Source organism: Pinus tabuliformis, chromosome 5_1 (assembly GCF_031772625.1).
Source record: "Pinus tabuliformis cultivar Carrire ecotype Pingquan chromosome 5_1, CPIR1, whole genome shotgun sequence".
NCBI lineage: Eukaryota > Viridiplantae > Streptophyta > Pinopsida > Pinales > Pinaceae > Pinus > Pinus tabuliformis.
In genome coordinates, this window is record NC_142305.1 from 726,776,052 (window position 1) to 726,795,030 (window position 18,979).

The following is an 18,979-nucleotide window of genomic DNA, read 5'->3' on the forward strand; positions in this document are numbered from 1 at the left end:
TATCAAAACAGGAACAAAAGTCCAAAATTACAAAGCTGATAAGTTTAAACTTAATACATCAAAAACTTCGAACTCCCTCCGGTTCTGTTCAACTGGTATTTAAAAGAAAATATTCATAACTGTCTTTTGAGGAAAATTAGCTATAGGTGGTCTACACATATTACAACCAATTTGCGTAAATGTTTGATCAGCTACAGGTGACTTGAATTCGAATAAGGTGGTTGCATAGAACCGTTGACACAGGTGGCTGATCTAAGTTAATGCTTCAACAAATCTGTTGGATTTATTAATTAACCATGAAAGGGTAGACAAAGAGTCCTATTGCTTCCGGGTTTCATATGTTTGACTCCACCTTTGACTGTGGTCTTGAGCTGGCTTTTTATCGATCTGGGTTGGGTGACTAGGATAGGATCCATGTTGAGACGATTCCAGAGATGCCCATGTGGCCGGTTTCTTCGTTTGACACCTGTAACCTGTTCAACCATGGAAGTAGCTACAAAACACATAGTTAGTTGCAAAATAGGCTGCGTTCCATAGCTAATTTGCAAAAACTTATTTCAAATAGCAAAAACATAAAAGTATAACATGTCAATCATTTAATGTCCTCCTTGAGACAAAATCTATCATTTATCAGTGATGGGGATCTGTCTTTTATGGAAAACAAGAGAAAGAAGTGAGAAAAGTTGTCAAGGAGAGAGTAATTCTGAGGTCCAACAATACCATACATAGCTACACCGATCATAAAAAAAGCAAATGAATTGAAGTCTAACAAAGGTTTTTAGAAAGAAAAGAACTTGCAACTGTATAGGAGGGGGCATAATATCCCGTAGAAGCTCAGGCAGAGAACCACTAAATAAATCAAGAGGATGGTTTATTTGTGTCCAAAACCCACCTGTGTCCACCACGATCCATCCACCAGCCTCTTAGGTAGCTCACCCGTATAAAGAAACGTTTCTGTAGAAATAAGGGCTTAAAACTATTATGAGAATAATGTCCATATTCTCCTGTGGAATCGTCGATCAAGTCACAGTTGAGAAAAAAAACATGTTCATCGTTCTACAGACCCAGAACATGGACCATAGACAACTCACAATACTCTTAAATCCATCTCTAAAGCTCATTATGCAGTTGTAAACTTTCTAGAAAAATAAACTATACAACCATCAAAAGGTGCAGTGCTGGTATATAGAATCCTGTTTTGATAGAGGATATGATATTATTAGATGATACTACCCAAAAATAAGGTGTTAAGAGAACAAATAAAGAAATTTCCTTGAGAACAATTTATATACAATTAGTCCTAATAAATTGTCTAAATCAAAATGCAAACTCGGCTTAATACTCACCCTGCACTTAAGAAGAACCGCCAACGTTGAAAAAAAATAGTCTTGACTGAATCCCTAAATGTAGGAAATACACCACTTGAAGCCTTTCTTTAAATGCAAGAGGAAGTTCTTCATAGATCAACCATAATTTCAAGCTTGAATTTACTATGAACAGTTACACATAAAAGGGATAAATGAACATAAAACATGTTTCATCACCTTAATGTGCCCAAGTGTACCAATAATGAAATCCAAACCTCTATGCAATGCATATTCCTGTGGACCATAGGAGAACCTCCATATAGAGAGGATGAATGAAGGTCAACTAATCCACCATAAACCTCAAAGTCGGCATGGACTTTCATTACAAAACATTTCTTACATGGAATTCCTGAAGTCACAAGCATAAAGAAATTGCAAATGAACTTTTTGAACAATTTCAATATCAAGTCAGATTGTAGATGATAGAAAAATATCCATACTTTTTAAAAGGTTACCTTTTTTTGCAAGCCCCCTTATTGGAGCTAACACAATCAGACTAGGGGCCCTTCCATATCCTATTTTCCTACCTATACAAAAAAACAAACTCTCAGTAAGGGAATCTAAATAATAAATTTAGCATATCAAGATTACCAGAATGGTCATAATCTGATCTGTAACAAACCGTGGCAGTTGTGGCAGCTCCGAAGATTGCTATTAAACACAGAATAGATAGCTGGCCTATGAAGGTGGTTTTTGCTTCGATTGTCAACATGAGATAAACATACAAGTGCTACCATAGACCAGAACAACAGAAACCAAAAATAGTTTCAAAAATAATAACAATTTTTTCACAAAAGATGACTATGGCTAGAGATTTTAAGAACTGATAAATTTAGTTTCAAAACCCAAATATGTAAATAGAAATTAATAGGAAATAGCATATACTTTCAAGTGGGCTTCCTAGGCTTTGAAGGGCTCTCCAGTCAAAATTATTGGAGGAATCAAGAAGTGGATTCCCATAGTAGTAGAGAAGAACAACATTTGCATCTCAGAACATCAATTACAATATTGCTTAGTATTGAGAAAGTTGCATTGAGCCTTATATAATTCAAATAATATAAAATTAATATAGGATTCATTCACAAGTATTTTTGCATTAGGGTTTTCCAGGTATGGACCATACCTGTGTAGTAGAATGATTCAAAGTAAATATGGCCTCTTGTAGGTTGCCCAAAAAGGCATCCAAAATCAAGGCTCCACGAACCATAATAATTCCCCATACACTGAAATTTGGGTATATTTGGACACCTGCTAGTGTGAATATTATCAAACCAACGATAAGCAATATAACCGTGATGTATTCCTCCAAGTGATACTTTCACCTTAAGCCTGATATAAAGGCTCCCATAATCATAACAAGCAAAACTGGTAATGATTCAAATTTATCAGCCATTGTAGAAACCTCAAAAGAAATATATTGTAAACTTAATGAGTATATATATAGAGAAGCAATACCTTGGTAGACTTGAACATGATTTGGGCAAGATAATTAAGAAATATTAGAGATCCCTTGGTTAATCCTTGTGATCCCATGAGTACAACATAGAGGTTTACGTATGTTTTCCATGGATTATGTATATCCCTTTTTCTGAAGCCATTGGGATAAATAAGCACCAAATACACAAATCCTTGTATAAAAGTGAAATGCCATCCCTAGCTGCATCGATCATAAGCAAAACAAACGAATCAAAGTCTGCAACAAAGGCTTTAGAGAGAATAAAACCTATAGCTACACAGGAGGGGCATAATCTCCTATGGAAGCTTAGGCAGAGAACCACTAAAGAAATCAAGAGGAGGGTTTATTTGTGTCCAAAACCAACATATGTCACACCACGATCCATCCAGGGCTCTTGGGGACCTCACCCTTCTAAAGAAACATTTCAGCAGAAACAAGGGGCTCAAAACTATTATGAGAACAGTTCCCATATTCTCTTGCAGAAGGGCAAATAAAGTCACAGTCATGCAGAAAAACATGTTTTCCGTTCTACATGCCAGACCATGGATCAGATGCTCGACTCCAACAACTTCCAAATACTCGCAGGATTGTTCTGCTAACTCACATGACATGGCTTCCATTTTGCGAGAGGGTAGTGGTTCCCATAGACTGATGCATGACAAGAGATAACAAAGGGATCACCAGGCTTCAAAGAATGGGGATCAGATTCACCTTCTCAGCATTATCTAAGGAACAATGCCCTAACCCATGGCTTAGCGAAGCAGGCATCAACCATCTTCCCCAAACATCAGCCATCATCCCCATCTCTACGTTGTGGCTTCTTGCCCATCGTCCCCATCTCTGCGCTACAACTTCTTCCCTAGTTTTGCATCGTCGGTCTGGTAGAAGCATTCGACACAATAGATAGTGTTGAGAAACGCCTACCTGCTGCCATGATGTAAGTCGTATAATCTATAATTAATTTAATACCGGTCGAATTAATCAGATGGCTCAAACTATTTTAATCATCTAACACCTAAATCAAGGGCACATAAATGTACACGTAACCTGAGAGGGGAGTTGTTTTTAGAGGGGAACGCCTTACGGCATAACTGGCGTTTTATATCATATACCAATGGCCGAGGTGTGGACATTTCATGAGAGTAAAGAACAGAATTAATGTTTTATATAGTATATCAATGGTCTGAAGGTGTGGACATGCCATGAGAGTCTCAATAACCTTCAATGTTCCAACTTACAATTAAGTATGTACGATGCGCAAATTGCATGGTGGGAGTGAAGATAGAGACAAGGTTTTTCTAATTAGTCCAAAGATGCACTATGGATGAGTCTATGGTTATGTTAAAGTCTCTATAATATTGAGGTATTCTATGTTTATCTTGGTTCTTGGCTAGCAATATCACTATCTTCTTTAATTTTCTGTGATTTAATTTGGAAATTCTTACACATACATAAATACTTGTAAATTTTTAAATCACCCATCGAATTGACTGTTTGGAAAATTAAATAAGCATCATTATTAACATGCAAATTTTGAAATATCAATATTTAACATACATACATACATAATATATATATATATATATCTATATATATAAATATATATATATATATATATATATATATATATATATATATATATATATAATATAATATATATATAATATATATATATATATCCATCAAATTTAACCTCTAAACAATAATTGTGAACCACGGAAAATGACAATATCCCTCCCTCCACGGCAGCAGGCACACAAATCATTGCCACCAATTCCGCAGGGATGAAGGCCACAACAGGCTACCTCCCTTCCTCCTCCAAGTTTAGTAATCTCACAAAACCCTTTACGTTAGACCGTGGGAAGGAAACTTTTGAGCACCATCCAACTGGGAATATCTTCAAACATTAGGTGGGACATCCGATGTCTGCATGTCTTCAAGGTCGGAAGCAGAATATATGTCAATCCATGTTTTGAAGGCAACGTTTGAGCACCATTAAAAGATGTGGGAATATATTCACACATTAGGTAAAATCCAACGAAATACCCACCAAGTGACTAGGGATGCATTGAAAAACAATGGAGTCGTAATATCCCCTAGCTATAAATCTACCCCTAGAGTCTCTTTCTCTATGCATATCATCTTTTTTTTAAATGTAAGAGATAAGGTTACCTAGTTACACTTCCCCAGCAATGGCACCAAAATTTTTAGTCAATTTAGTGTCCTAAATTGCTTTGCATAAATTATCAACCGAGGCTCGTAAGCTGATGAAGTGTAGTGCATTGTATGTGCTAGTTAACCCTTCTTACTTCGTTGTTTTGTATTTTATATTGTTTTGGGGGTTTCTGTTCTTTGATTCCTAATGATGTACAATTTGAACTATGAGAAACTAAATCTAAATTTCCTAAAGGTGAACCAAGAGCTTAAAACTAGTCAAAATCTAAGTTAAAAGAAGGAAAAATAGAGCATTTGTCCTATCTTCTCATCTAATCCTAATTCATGAATAATTATTAAAACTAGAAGGTAAAGTTGTAAGTCATGTTGGAATAAATACAGAGAATGAAATTAACTGAAGTACTTCTAGTTACTCTAACCTTCAATTTTGAAAGATAACCTCCTTGAGATGGAATTCAAGCAACTTCTGTACTTCATGATCTAGTAATAAATAAATAAAAACACGCGGAAGGTAACTGATTGGTTTCAACCCTTATGTAAAGTGAATGCTTAACTATTTAGTTTAGGATGGATATCAGCTTGAAATGGTGACCAAAAACATTCATTAATATAGTGCATTGACAACCTGAACTAAGAAATAAATAACAAGAACAGTGAGTAAGCTAATAAATAGTGCATCTTCATTACTTTCAATCTTACTCTCTTTAGAAACAAATTCCTTTCCTTTATGAAATGGATTGGGGAAAGAAGACTACACAATTGAATTCTAACATTATGCTACTGATTAAAACTAAAAGAAATCAAACTACAAGAAATCAGCCTAAGTTATAAAACACTGCTAAAAGTAAATGAGGAATTTAAAACTAAACAGAAAGAAAAAAAACAAATGAAAATAAAACCTCCTTTAGTGCATGGGCCCTCTGCAACTGACTAGGTTGAGCTACTAACTTAATTCAAAATTCTCCTTCAAATGATCATCAGTCAACACACGGCTTTGTATTATAAAATAGGAACAAAAGTCCAAAATTACAGAGTTGATAAGTTTAAACTTAATACATCAAAAACTTTGAACTCCCTCCGGTTCTATTCAACTGGTATTTAAAAGAAAATATTCATAACTGTCTTTTGAGGAAAATTAGCTATAGGTGGTCTACACGTATTACAACCAGTCTGCATAAATGTTTGATCAGCTATAGGTGACTTGAATTCGAACAAGGTGGTTGCACAGAACCGTTGACACAGGTGGCTGATCCGAGTTAATGCTTCAACAAATCTATTGGATTTATTAATTAACCACGAAAGGGTAGACAAAGAGTCCTATTGCTTCTGGGTTTCATACGTTTGACTCCACCTTTGACTGTGGTCTTGAGCTGGCTTTTTTATCGATTTGGGTTAGGTGACTAGGATAGGATCCATGTTGAGATGATTCCAGAGATGCCCATGTGGCCGGTTTCTTCGTTTGACACCTGTAACCTGTTCAACCATGGAAGTAGCTACGAAACACACAGTTAGTTGCAAAATAGGCTACGTTCCATAGCTAATTTGCAAAAACTTATTTCAAATAGCAAAAACATAAAAGTATAACATGTCAATCATTTAATGTCCTCCTTGAGACAAAATCTATCATTTATCAGTGATGGGGATCTGTCTTTTATGGAAAACAAGAGAAAGAAGTGAGAAAAGATGTCCAGGAGGGAGTAATTATGAGGTCAAACAATACCATCCATAGCTACACCAATCATAAAAAAAACAAATGAATCGAAGTCTGCAACAAAGGTTTTAAGAGAGAAAAAAACTTGCAACTGTATAGGAGGGGGCATAATCTCCTGTGGAAGCTCAGGTAGAGAACCATTAAATAAATCAAGAGGATGATTTATTTGTGTCCAAAACCCACTTGTGTCCACCACGATCCATCTAGGGCTCTTAGGTAGCTCACTCGTATAAAGAAACATTTCTGTAGAAACGAGGGGCTTAAAACTATTATGAGAACAATGCCCATATTCTCTTGTGGAATCGCCAATCAAGTCACAGTTGAGCAAAAAAACACGTTCGTCGTTCTACAAACCCAGACCATGGACCATAGACAACTCCACAATACTCTTAAATCCATCTCTAAAGCTTGATATGCAGTTGTAAACTTTCCAGAAAAATAAAATATACAACCATCAAAAGGTGCAGTGCTGGTATATAGAATCCTGTTTTGACAGAGAATATGATATTATTAGATGATACTACCCAAAAATAAGGCATTAAGAGAACAAATAAAGAAATTTCCTTGAGAACAATTTATATACAATTAGTCCTAATAAATTGTCTAAATCAAAATGCAAACTCAGCTTAATACTCACCCTACACTTAAGAAGAACCGGCCAACGGTTGCAAAAAAATAGTCTTGACTGAATCCCTAGATGTAGGAAATACACCACTTGAAGCCTTTCTTTAAATGCCAGAGGAAGTTCTTCATAGATCAACCATAATTTCAAGCTTGAATTTACTATGAACAGTTACACATAAAACAGATAAATGAACATAAAACATGTTTTGTCACCTTAATGTGCCCAGGTGTACCAATAATGAAATCCAAACCTCTACGGAATACATATTCCTGTGGACCATAGGGAGAACCTCCATATACAGAGGATGAATGAAGGTCAACTGATCCACCATAAACCTCAAAGTCAGCATGGACTTGCATTACAAAACATTTCTTACATGGAATTCCTGAAGTCACAAGCATAAAGAAATTGCAAATGAACTTTTTGAACAATTTCAATATCAAGTTAGATTGTAGATGATAGAAAAAGATCCATACATTTTAAAAGGTTACCTTTTTTTGCAAGCTCCCTTATTGGAACTAACACAACCAGACTGGGGGCCCTTCCATATCCTATTTTCCTACCTATACAAAAAAACAAACTCTCAGTAAGGGAATTCGATAATAAATTTAGCATATCAAGATTACCAGAATGGTCATAATCCAATCTGTGAAAAACCATGGCAGTTGTGGCAGCTCCGAAGATTTCTATTAAACAAAGAACAGATAGTTGGCCTATGAAGGTGGTTTTTGCTTCAAATATCAGCATGAGATAAACATACAAGTGATGCCATAGATCAGAACAACAGAAACCAAAAATAGTTTCAGAAAGAATAACAATTTTTTCACAAAAGATGACTATGGCTAGAGATTTTAGGAACTGATAAATTTAGTTTCAAAACCAAAATATCTAAATAGAAATTAACAGGAAATAACATATACTTGTAAGCAGGCTTCCTAAGCTTTGAAGAGCTCTCTAGTCAAAATTATTGGAGGAATCAAGAAGGGGATTCCCACAGTAGTAGAGAAGAACAACATTTACATCTTGGAACATCAATTACAATATTGCTCAGTGTTGAGCAAGTTGCATTGAGCCTTATATAATTCAAATAATATAAAATTAATAAAGGATTCATTCACAAGTATTTTTGCATTAGGGTTTTCCAGGTATGGACCATACCTGTGTAGTAGAACGATTCAGAGTAAATATGGCCTCTTGCAGGTTACCCAAAAAGGCATCCAAAATAAAGGCTACAAGGACCATAATAGTTCCCCATACACTGAAATTTGGGGATGTTTGGGCATCTTCTAGTGTGAATATTATCAAACCAACGGTAAGCAATATAACCATGATGTATTCCTCCAAGGGATACTTTCGCCTTATCCCTGGTATAAAGGCTCCCATAATCATAACAAGCAAAACCGATAATGATTCAAATTTATCAGCCATTGTAGAAACCTCAAAAGAAATATATTGTAAACTCGATGAGTATATATATAGAGAAGCCATACCTTGGTAGACTTGAACATGATTTGGGTAGGATAATTAAGAAACATTAGAGATCCCTTGGTTAATCCTTCTGATCCCATGAGTACAACACATAGGTTTATGTATGTTTTCCATGGATTAGGTATATCCCTCGTTCTGAAGCCATTGAGATAAATAAGCACCAAATGCACAAATCCTTGTATAAAGTTGAAATACCATCCCTAGTTGCACCAATCATAAGCAAAACAAACGAATCAAAGTTTGCAACAAAGGCTTCAGAGAGAATAAAACCTATAGCTACATAGGAAGGGCATAATCTCCTGTGGAAGCTTAGGCAGAGAACCCCTAAAGAAATCAGGAGGAGGGTTTATTTGTGTCCAAAACCCACTTGTTTCATGGCATGATCCATCCAGGGCTCTTGGGGACCTCACCCATATAAAGAAACATTTCTGTAGAAACGAGGGGCTCAAAACTATTATGAGAACAGTGCCCATATTCTCCTGCAAAATCTCCAATCAAGTCATAGTCATGCAGAAAAACATGTTCACCGTTCTACAAGCCCAGACCATGGACCGGAGGCTCGGCTCCAACGGCTTCCAAATACCTGCAGGATTGTTCCGCTGACTCTCATCGCATGGCTACCATTTTACGAGAGGGTAGTGGTTCCCATCGCCTGATGCATAACAAGAGATAACAAGGGGATCACCATGCTTCAGAGAATGGGGATCAGATTCACCTTTTCAGCGTTATCTAAGGAACAATGCCCTAACCCATGGCCTAGTGAAGCAGGTATCAACCATCTTCCCCAGACATCAGCCATCATCCCCATCACTGCGTTGTGGCTTCTTGCCCATCATCCGCATCTCTGTGCTACAACTTCTTCCCCAATTTTGCATCGTCAGTCTAGCAGAAGCATTCCACTCAATTGATAGTGTTGAGCAATGCCTACCTGCTGCCATGTTTAAGTCCTATAATCTATATTAATTTAATACCGGTCGAATTAATCAGATGGCTCAAACTATTTTAATCGTCTAACACCTAAATCAAGGGCACACAAATGTACACGTAACCTGAGAGGGGAGTTGTTTTCAGAGAGGAATGCCTTACGACGTAACTAGCATTTTATATCATATACCAATGGCCCAAAGGTGTGGACATTTCATGATAGTAAAGAATCGAATTAGTGTTTTATATAGTATATCAATGGTCCGAAGGTGTGGACATGCCATGAGAGTCTCAATCAACTTCAATGTTCCGACCTACAATTAAGTATGTACGATGCACGAATTGCATGGCGGGAGTGAAGATAGAGACAAGTTTTTTCTAATTAGTCCAAAGATGCACTATGGATGAGTCTATGGTTATGTTAAAGTCTCTACAATATTGAGGTATTCTATGCTTATCTTGGTTCTTGGCTAGCAAGATCACTATCTTCTTTAATTTTCTGCGATTTGATTTGGAAGTGCTTACACATAAATAAATACTTTTAAATTTTTAAATCACTGATAGAATTGACTGTTTGGAAAATTAAATAACCATCATTATTAACATGCAAATTTTAAAATAATCAATATTTAACATATATATATATATAATATATATATATATATATATATATATATATATATATACCCATCAAATTTAACCTCTAAACAATAATGGTGAACCACGGAAAATGACAATATCCCTCCCTCCAGGGCAGCAGGCACACAAATCGTTGCCACCAATTCCGCAGGGATGAAGGCCACAACAGGCCGCCTCCCTTCCTCCTCCAAGTTTAGTAATCTCACAAAACCCTCTACGTCGGACCGTGGAAGGCAACTTTTGAGCACCATTCAACTGGGAATATCTTCAAACATGAGGTGGGACACCCGATATCTGCATGTCTTCAAGGTCGGAAGCAGAATATATGTCAATCCATGTTTTGAAGGCACCGTTTGAGCAGCATTCAAAGATGTGGGAATATATTCACACACTAGGTAAAATCCAACCAAATACCGGCCAAGTGACTAGGGATGCATTGAAAAACAACGGAGTCGTAATATCATGGCCCCCTGTCAGTTAAAGGTGGGGAAAATTTGTGGATATGGGGTATATGTGTGCGCTGTACAAATCTGTGGTGGCGTATACGTGCATCGTAAAGTTTTGTGGTGACAATATCATAGGCTCCATCTTACCTCAAGATTCCAGCAAATTTGTTTATTGCAACACTTTGGAGCAGGTGGACTTGCAAATCGCACAACTCCCACGTCATCATTTATGCGGTGCAAAGAAAACTTTGAAAGAGGTTGCTTTATTCATTGAGTATCTTCCACAATGACACGTGGAAACCATATCTTTATGCGGCAATTGGGCATTCTAAAACAATGACTAGGGATTCATTGAAAAACAATGGAGTCGTAATATCATGTGAGTTAAAGGTGGGGAAAATTTGTGCATATAGGTTATATGTGTGCGCTGTACAAAACAGTGGTGGGGGTATACGTGCATCGTAATGTTTTGTGGTGACAATATCACATGCTCCATCTTACCTCAAGATTCCAGCAAATTTGTTTATTGCAACACTTTGGAGCAGGTGGACTTGCAAATCGCACAACTCCCACGTCATCATTTATGCGGTGCAAAGAAAACTTTGGAAGAGGTTGCTGTATTCATTGAGAATCTCTCACATTGACACGTGGAAACCATATCTTTATGTGGCAATTGGGCATTCTAAAAGAATAAAGCTTTATGCGGGGAGTGCGCACTGTAAAAGAATAAAACTTTATGCGGGGAGTGCGCATTGTAAAATCCAAAACGACCTTTATGCGGCGAGCGCGTATTGTAAAATCCAAAACGACAATGTCATGGCCCAGCCCTGGAATTTCAAGTTTGTTCCGCCTGTCGAGTCAAAATTTTGGGACGGTTATTTATTTTTTGTGCCCGTCATTTTAATAGCAGTTCATATGCATGATTGTAAAAGAAATTCCAAGTTTTAATTAACAATACTTTATACCTAAATTTCTCAATGTTAGGTTAAAAATGAAGTATGAGAAACGAATTAAATATAGTTCAATAGGTGTGAATGAGAAATTTAGATAACCAGAAGAGGTTTGTTATTAATGTCTAAGTTCCCTGAAAATAAAGGATAAGAATAGTTCAATATCTCTGAATGAGAAATTTAGATAGACAATAAACAGAAGATGTTTAAAACCTAATAAGCCGTTGGAGGTTTGTTATTAATATCTAATAGGCTATTATCAACAACCACTGCTTCTCATAACAAAAAACAATATAGAATCAATTAATTAAACCTACTTATTTATTCTTAGTAATTAAAATTTATCAAGGTTAATTTTAATCAGAGTAATTTAAAGAAATAGTTTTTTTTTTATCATAATGGTGTTGTATGTCATTTGAAATATATTTTTAAATGTATATATAGATTTAGTATTTGAAAAACTAACTTAAATTCAGATAATTTAAATAATTTGAAATTTTAGAAATTAAACAAGAAGTTTTAAAAAATATTTATTTAATTTTAATTAAAATTAACAAAAAAAAACATATTTCGAAAAGAATCAATTTTTTTAATTTATCATGTTCAATTTTTAAAATTTTATTAGCAGTAAAATACATCTAAAAACAAACTTCCAAGTAAAATTCCACAGCATTCTGCGAAATGTCAATTTCCACGTCAAATTCGACGCCCGATGGGCCCAGCCTAAAAATTCCGTGAATGTACGTGTGAAGTGCAAACTTCAAAGCAACTTGTAAGTAGATTACGCCAAACTCCAAGACATACAAATCAGTTCTTGATAGCTAGAAATGGAGTTCAATTTTTCTTTTCTCTATTGGAAAATTTAGTAAGATTTCTCTATTGGAAATTTTACTAAATTTAGTAAAATTTAGTAAGGTTTTTTTCTCTGAAAAAAACCTTGTGAGATTAAGGTTAAGATTTTAGTAATATTAACCTTACTTTTGTCTGTTAAACTCTAAAATAGGAGCAGCCACATCTAACAAAATAAAAAAGAAAATCCACATCCCGATAGATTCAGTATTCATATTCGGAGCAGCTTCTTTTCGTCACATTACAGACAGGTAAAAAAATGCGCGAAATTCCGCAGAATGTGGAAACACCTCTTCGACGGAAAGAATGCGCCAAATTCAGTGGGCATACAAATCCCCGAGATATATATATATATATATATATATATATATATGCCCCGCTCTTTTCTGATTATTCATCTTCGTTTCGCATTAAGCAATGAATTGTGGGATGGTAAGAGCAATGAGAATGTCGGCGGCTTCTTCTTCAATCGCAGTGGCCAGGGGATTCAATGGAAGTGGCAGCGGCATTAACATGAGAAGATCGATGAGATACGACGTGTTTCTGAGTTTTAGAGGGCCAGATGTCAGAAGAGGCTTCCTTGATCATCTCTACAGTGCCCTCACAGGTGCAGACATCCATGTCTTCCTGGATGCTCATCAACTCACCAAGGGAAACGATATCGGTGAAACATTAGAGTGTGCAATTCAGCGCAGTCGAATAAAGATCCCCATTTTATCACCTGATTATGCAACCTCTGTGTGGTGCCTTAAGGAGGTGGCACTTATTGCGCGCGAAGTGCACGGGAGGACAATCCCTCTGTTTTATAAAGTGTCTCCATCACATGTTCGCCATCCGGAGCAATCTGGCAGCCCATTTGCCTGGGCATTCCAATACCACCAGAGCAACGGAAGACACAGTGGAGAAGAGATAGATGAATGGAAGGCTGCGCTGTTCAGAGTGTCTAATCTCTCTGGTTGGTCACTACAAGACACCAACGGGTGAGTAATTATCTGACCGTCACCACAACAGGATACAGAACCTCCATTTCCTTTGATGTTTGTTTTATGTTATCAAATTCTTGTGCAGGTATGAAGCTGCCCTGGTCAAGCGTGTAGTTGAGGACGTGGGTAAACATTGTAAAGGAAAGGGGCGTCGGGCTTCTTCAAATTAATGCTGCTTTATCGTCTTCCATAGAATGCTGCTGCATCATGTCCATGTGGTCTGTGGGCATAATCCAGTCCAACTGGCCCTACTTCCGTTTCCAAATTCCCTCTTCGCTCTGAGGGTTACACCTTTCCTATTGTATTGATTTGATGAACCGCTGAACTTAAACTCAATTGTGGATTCAGGGCGGAGATGGCAATTCTTGTGATAAGATCTCATTGTCAAATTTTGAATTAACCCCGTATTCCATTTTCATGTCAGGTTGGACAACCTTTTGTTCTTGTTTGTCCTGAGAGAACCTATGTTCTGTATACACAAAGTTGGAATTTGCCATTTTTCAAGGTTTTAACATTATATCAGAATGATATGTATTTTACAAAGGAGAAAGTTGTAAATCTTGACCGTTAGGAAAAAAAAGTTAACATTTTACACCAATTTCAGTTAGATTTTAAAAATTTGTGGAGGCAAATTCTAACTCTTAAAGCTAGAGAAAATAATATTATTTCTTTGAAGAATCAAAAATCTCTCATTTAAAATATTTAATAAATTTTTACTCTCATAAATAACATTTAAACCCTTTTTATATAGAAGAAAAAGTATTTTTATGGAAGATATACATTTTTAGGTTAAGTGGCTCATAAGAGGAAAAGCTAAGGACATCCAAGGCTACCAAGTCGACCCTCAAAAATTGGAGGGTAGTACTATATGTTATTCACTTTAGTAATCAAGCATAGATTTCATAAACCATAGACTTAATGCCTCATTGTAACTATTTTTAAAAGTAGGTATAAAAACAATCTCTCTAATTATAGCACCATTCTTATTAGCCCATTTTTGGATATTTTACATGGAATTATTTTGAAAAAGAATATTAATGTACTGATAGAAATAAAAAAGTTAAAGGCTAGCTGAGATTTAGGATCTAACATTTAACTATGGATCACCTCACTTTATTTTAGTCATTGAGTAGTGTCAAATTGATAAAGCTAATCTCTTGTGTTATTTTGTTGACTTTAGAATTTTTTTGGCATAGTACCTAAGACTAATCTAAGGAATGAATTTGAAATTATAAAGTTACAAAAGAATCTTATTTCCAATCTTAAGAACACTAACTGTTGAAATAAATAACATGTAATATAGTAATTAAGCAAATTGATCCCCTATATTTGACCCTTTTGGCATATATATTGAGAAGTTATGGTTGAGGAACACTAACTGTTGAAATAAAAACATGTAATATAGAAATTAAGCAAATTTATCCCCTATCTACCCTTTCGGCTCACTCATAGATATTTTTAATATGGTGAGGAGCCTCTTTGATCTCAACAACTAATAATTATCAAGGATTTTTTCTTTTGAATGGGTATGACTATTAATACTATGAAGGTTAAGATAATTAAATTAAGGTTATGATAATTAAATTAAAAAATATCACTTACACTAATTTCATGTATGATGACAATAATTTGTAGTAAGTGACTTCATACAAATACATTGAAATTGATTTTCATCATATGCTATAACTATGACATTGCGAAACAGATAAATGGAGGGTGAAAAGCTTATTTTGGAATTGAAAGTAATTGTAAATTAGTGCATCTTTAGCTATAGGATAAGAAGAAACTTATATTTGACACTCTTGTTACTTTTTTTATCATATATGGTTATGAATTATGGGGATCCAGCATCTCTAACAAATCCTGGAGTAAGATAAAACAATTCAAAAAGTGTTTATAACTCATAATCCCATAATTAAAGGCAATACAATCTATCATATCCTGCTAGAAGAAGTGAGTCTTTGTTCTATTGATAGCATGCTATGACTACATGCATAATGTATAAGAACAACGTAGATAACATGGAATACAAGAGGCTTCCTAAGATCACATCAAAAGCCACCCAATATCACCCACAACTCAAGAAAGGTTTGGATAAGGATGTGAAGCTTTGGCTAAATCATTAGGGAATAAAGAGGCCCCTATGGAGAATAATAATAATGCTAAAACTGTTATTCCATCCAAATTTAAGGAGAAATTATGGTGCAATAAATAAGTATAAGATAAAACAAAATTAAGATACCATGAGGTAATCAACCCTAATCTAGAAAATCAAAAGTATTTCCTTTTTTTACTAGTGTAAAGTAAAATATCAACATTGTTAAAATTAGAATAAACTCTCATGAACGCCATAGTGAGAGAAGGTGTTGGACAATTTATAAAATGTCATGGGTTGAAAGATTGTGTCAAACTTGTGACATTAAAAATGTTGAATATGAAAAGCACTTTTTCCTCATATATACACCCACATTCAACCAAAGCTTTAAAATAATTTTTACAATGCCAACTTTTCTAAACTTTTAATTCATAAAATTTATAGTGATTTATTAATTATTTTTTGAAAAACTTTAGAAGAAAGAAAAAAAAAAACAAATAAGTAATTCATGACCTTTCCTAAGGTTTCATAAACTAAATTTAAAAAGGTCTCATAAACTAAATTTATTTTTAGTGGATGTTAATTATCATTAACATTATCATTACATTGATAAACATAAACTAGTACAACCACATTAATAAAGAAGTTGATATATGTTGATCAACATCATTTTTCACCTTTCAAATGTTGATTGACAATATTAGTTTCAAAAGGTGGAAAAATGATGTCAATCAATATGTATCAACCAATTTATTAATCTAGTCATGCTAGTTTACGGTCAACAAGTGTGAGGAAGATTAGTAGACCATGGTTGACTATGGTTGACGCTTTTTTGCTATAGTCGAAAATGGTTGATGAGGTTGAAAATGGTTGACCATGGTTATAAAGGGTTATTGATGGTTAACTATGGTTGAAGAGGGTTTTCAGGGTTGAAAATGATTGACCATGGTTTACAAGGTTGATAATGGTTAAATATTGTTGACAAGGTTCGCCATAGTCAACGATTAATGTAACGGTGTATTTATGTTAAATTTATGTTGGCCATTGTTATTAATGTTTTTCAACCATGGTTGACCATGATTAACATTAGATTAATGTTACATTACTATTTTATTAATGTTACGTTAATGGTTGAAGAGGATTGATGAGGTTGACCATGAAGCCCTTGGTCAACCATTAATATAATAATGTATTTGTGTAACATTAGTTTGACATTAATGAACAAGGTTGGCGATGGATAAACTTGGTGACCATGTTGACCATGGTTAAGCTTACTTAACCATGTTTGAAAATGGTTGACTATAGTTAAATATGGCCAACTTATGGTTGACCATTAACATGGTTTTCCATAGTTTGACCATGCTAACCATGATTTAGCATGGTTGACCATGTTGTCTATGGTTGAATATGGTTGATCATAGATGAGCATGGTTGACCATGTTGTCTATGGTTGAATATGGTTGAGCATAGATGAACATGGTTGACCATGGTTGAGAAACGTTGACTATGGTTGATTTTTGGGACCAATTTTTACCATGGTTGGGTTGGCTTAACCATGTTTGACCATGGTAGGGATTATTTGACCATGGTTAGCCATGGTCAACATATCATTGACTATGGATGAACAAGGTAAAGTAGGGTTGTTACCATTTACCTATAGTTGATTGTCGTTGATCATGGCTAACCATGATGCCCATGTTGACTGTGGTTTGGCCATATTTGACATTTCTTGAATATGGTTGATCATTTTGACCATGGTTGACCTTATTTTCCATTATTTATTGTGCTCAACCATGATTGACCATGTTTGACCTTAATTAACAAAAGAAATATCATGATTGACTTAGTTGAGCATGGGTGACCATGGTTGTCAATGGTTTTGTTTGTCGCATTAAAACATCATTTTTTATCCAATTGGAATGACATTTGATGTTCATGACATTCAATGATGTATTTTGTTGTTTTCCACATTATGACGATGGCTATTGTTCATCACATTGTAATGATGCTTATTGATCATCATATTGTGATGACATTTATTGTTTGCCACATTGTGATGTCATTTGTTGTTTGACACATTGTGATGTCATTTGTTGTTTGTCATATTATGAAAAAATTTATTGTTCATCAGATTATGACAATGATTATTGTTTGCCACATTGCGGCAATATTTATTATTTGTTATGTTATGAAAACATTTGTTATTCATCATAGTGTGAAATTATTTATTGTTCATCACATTGTGATGATTTTTATTGTATGTCACATGGTGACCTTGCTGCTTGTTCATCGTAACGTTTTTCCTTTTTCCTCACATTGTGATGCCACTTTGTTGTTTTTCATGTTGTGACAATGCTTGTTGTTTGTTGTATTGAAATGCCATTTGATCTTCAACACATTTCATATCATTCATTGTTTGTCACATAATGAATAATATTATGATTATTAAAGCTATATTGTAAACAATATAAAGTTAAAGTAATATTAATCTTATAGTACCATGTTATAATACAATTATAAAATTTGTATTAAAAATTAGATATTGAAACACTTAGAATAATATTGAAATTATTTTAAATTTTAAATTTATTATATACATCCATTTAAATTAAAGTTATTGACTTTAATGATTGTATTAATGACTTAGTATGCGCATGTTGACCATGTCTAGCATCTTAGCGAAACTGACCATGGTTGGGCATGATTAATCATAGTCAACCATGTTGACCATTATTGACGATGGTTTGACCATGTTTGACCTTGGTTGAACATGGTTGGCCATGTTGATCATGTTGACCATGGTATATATGATTGAATATGCTTAACCACATGTGAGCATAGGTGACTATGTTTGAGCTTGGCCAACCAAGGGAAGATCATGGTTGACCATGGTTGTCAATGGTTTTTTTTTTAAATTACGACATCATTTTTTATCAAATTGTGATGAAACTTGATGCTTATCACATTATAACATCATTTGCTATGCATAACATTGTGATGACATTTATTTTTCATCACATTACGATGTTCTTTATTATTCATCACATTACAACAATGCTTATTATTCTTCACATTGTAATGTCAGTGATTTAACACAATGTGATGTCATTTGTTGACCATGGTTCATCATGGCTAATTAAGGTCAACCATGGTCAACTATAGTTAAGCATAACTAAGTATGGTTGACTATGGCCAACCATGGTTAAGCATGTTCAACCATTATGACCATAGTTGATCATCATTTTACATATCGAGCATGGTTAGTCATGGG

The 18,979-nt window shown here is 34.9% G+C and overlaps 1 protein-coding gene and 2 pseudogenes across 1 annotated transcript; 1 reads left to right on the forward strand and 2 right to left on the reverse strand.

The window, feature by feature from the left end:
- Nucleotides 1–1,342: 1,342 nt before the first annotated feature.
- On the reverse strand, nt 1,343–3,443 carry LOC149167000 (UDP-galactose/UDP-glucose transporter 2-like; annotated as a pseudogene).
- Nucleotides 3,444–3,510: 67 nt separating this feature from the next.
- LOC149167001 (UDP-galactose/UDP-glucose transporter 2-like) lies at nt 3,511–9,432 on the reverse strand (annotated as a pseudogene).
- Nucleotides 9,433–13,047: 3,615 nt separating this feature from the next.
- Nucleotides 13,048–13,783, forward strand: LOC149167002 (toll/interleukin-1 receptor-like protein). The gene is made up of 2 exons (XM_089430330.1): nt 13,048–13,610; nt 13,699–13,783. The coding sequence occupies exons 1-2, from the start codon at nt 13,048–13,050 to the stop codon at nt 13,781–13,783; spliced, it is 648 nt and encodes a 215-aa protein (XP_089286456.1).
- The last annotated feature ends 5,196 nt before the right edge of the window (nt 13,784–18,979 follow it).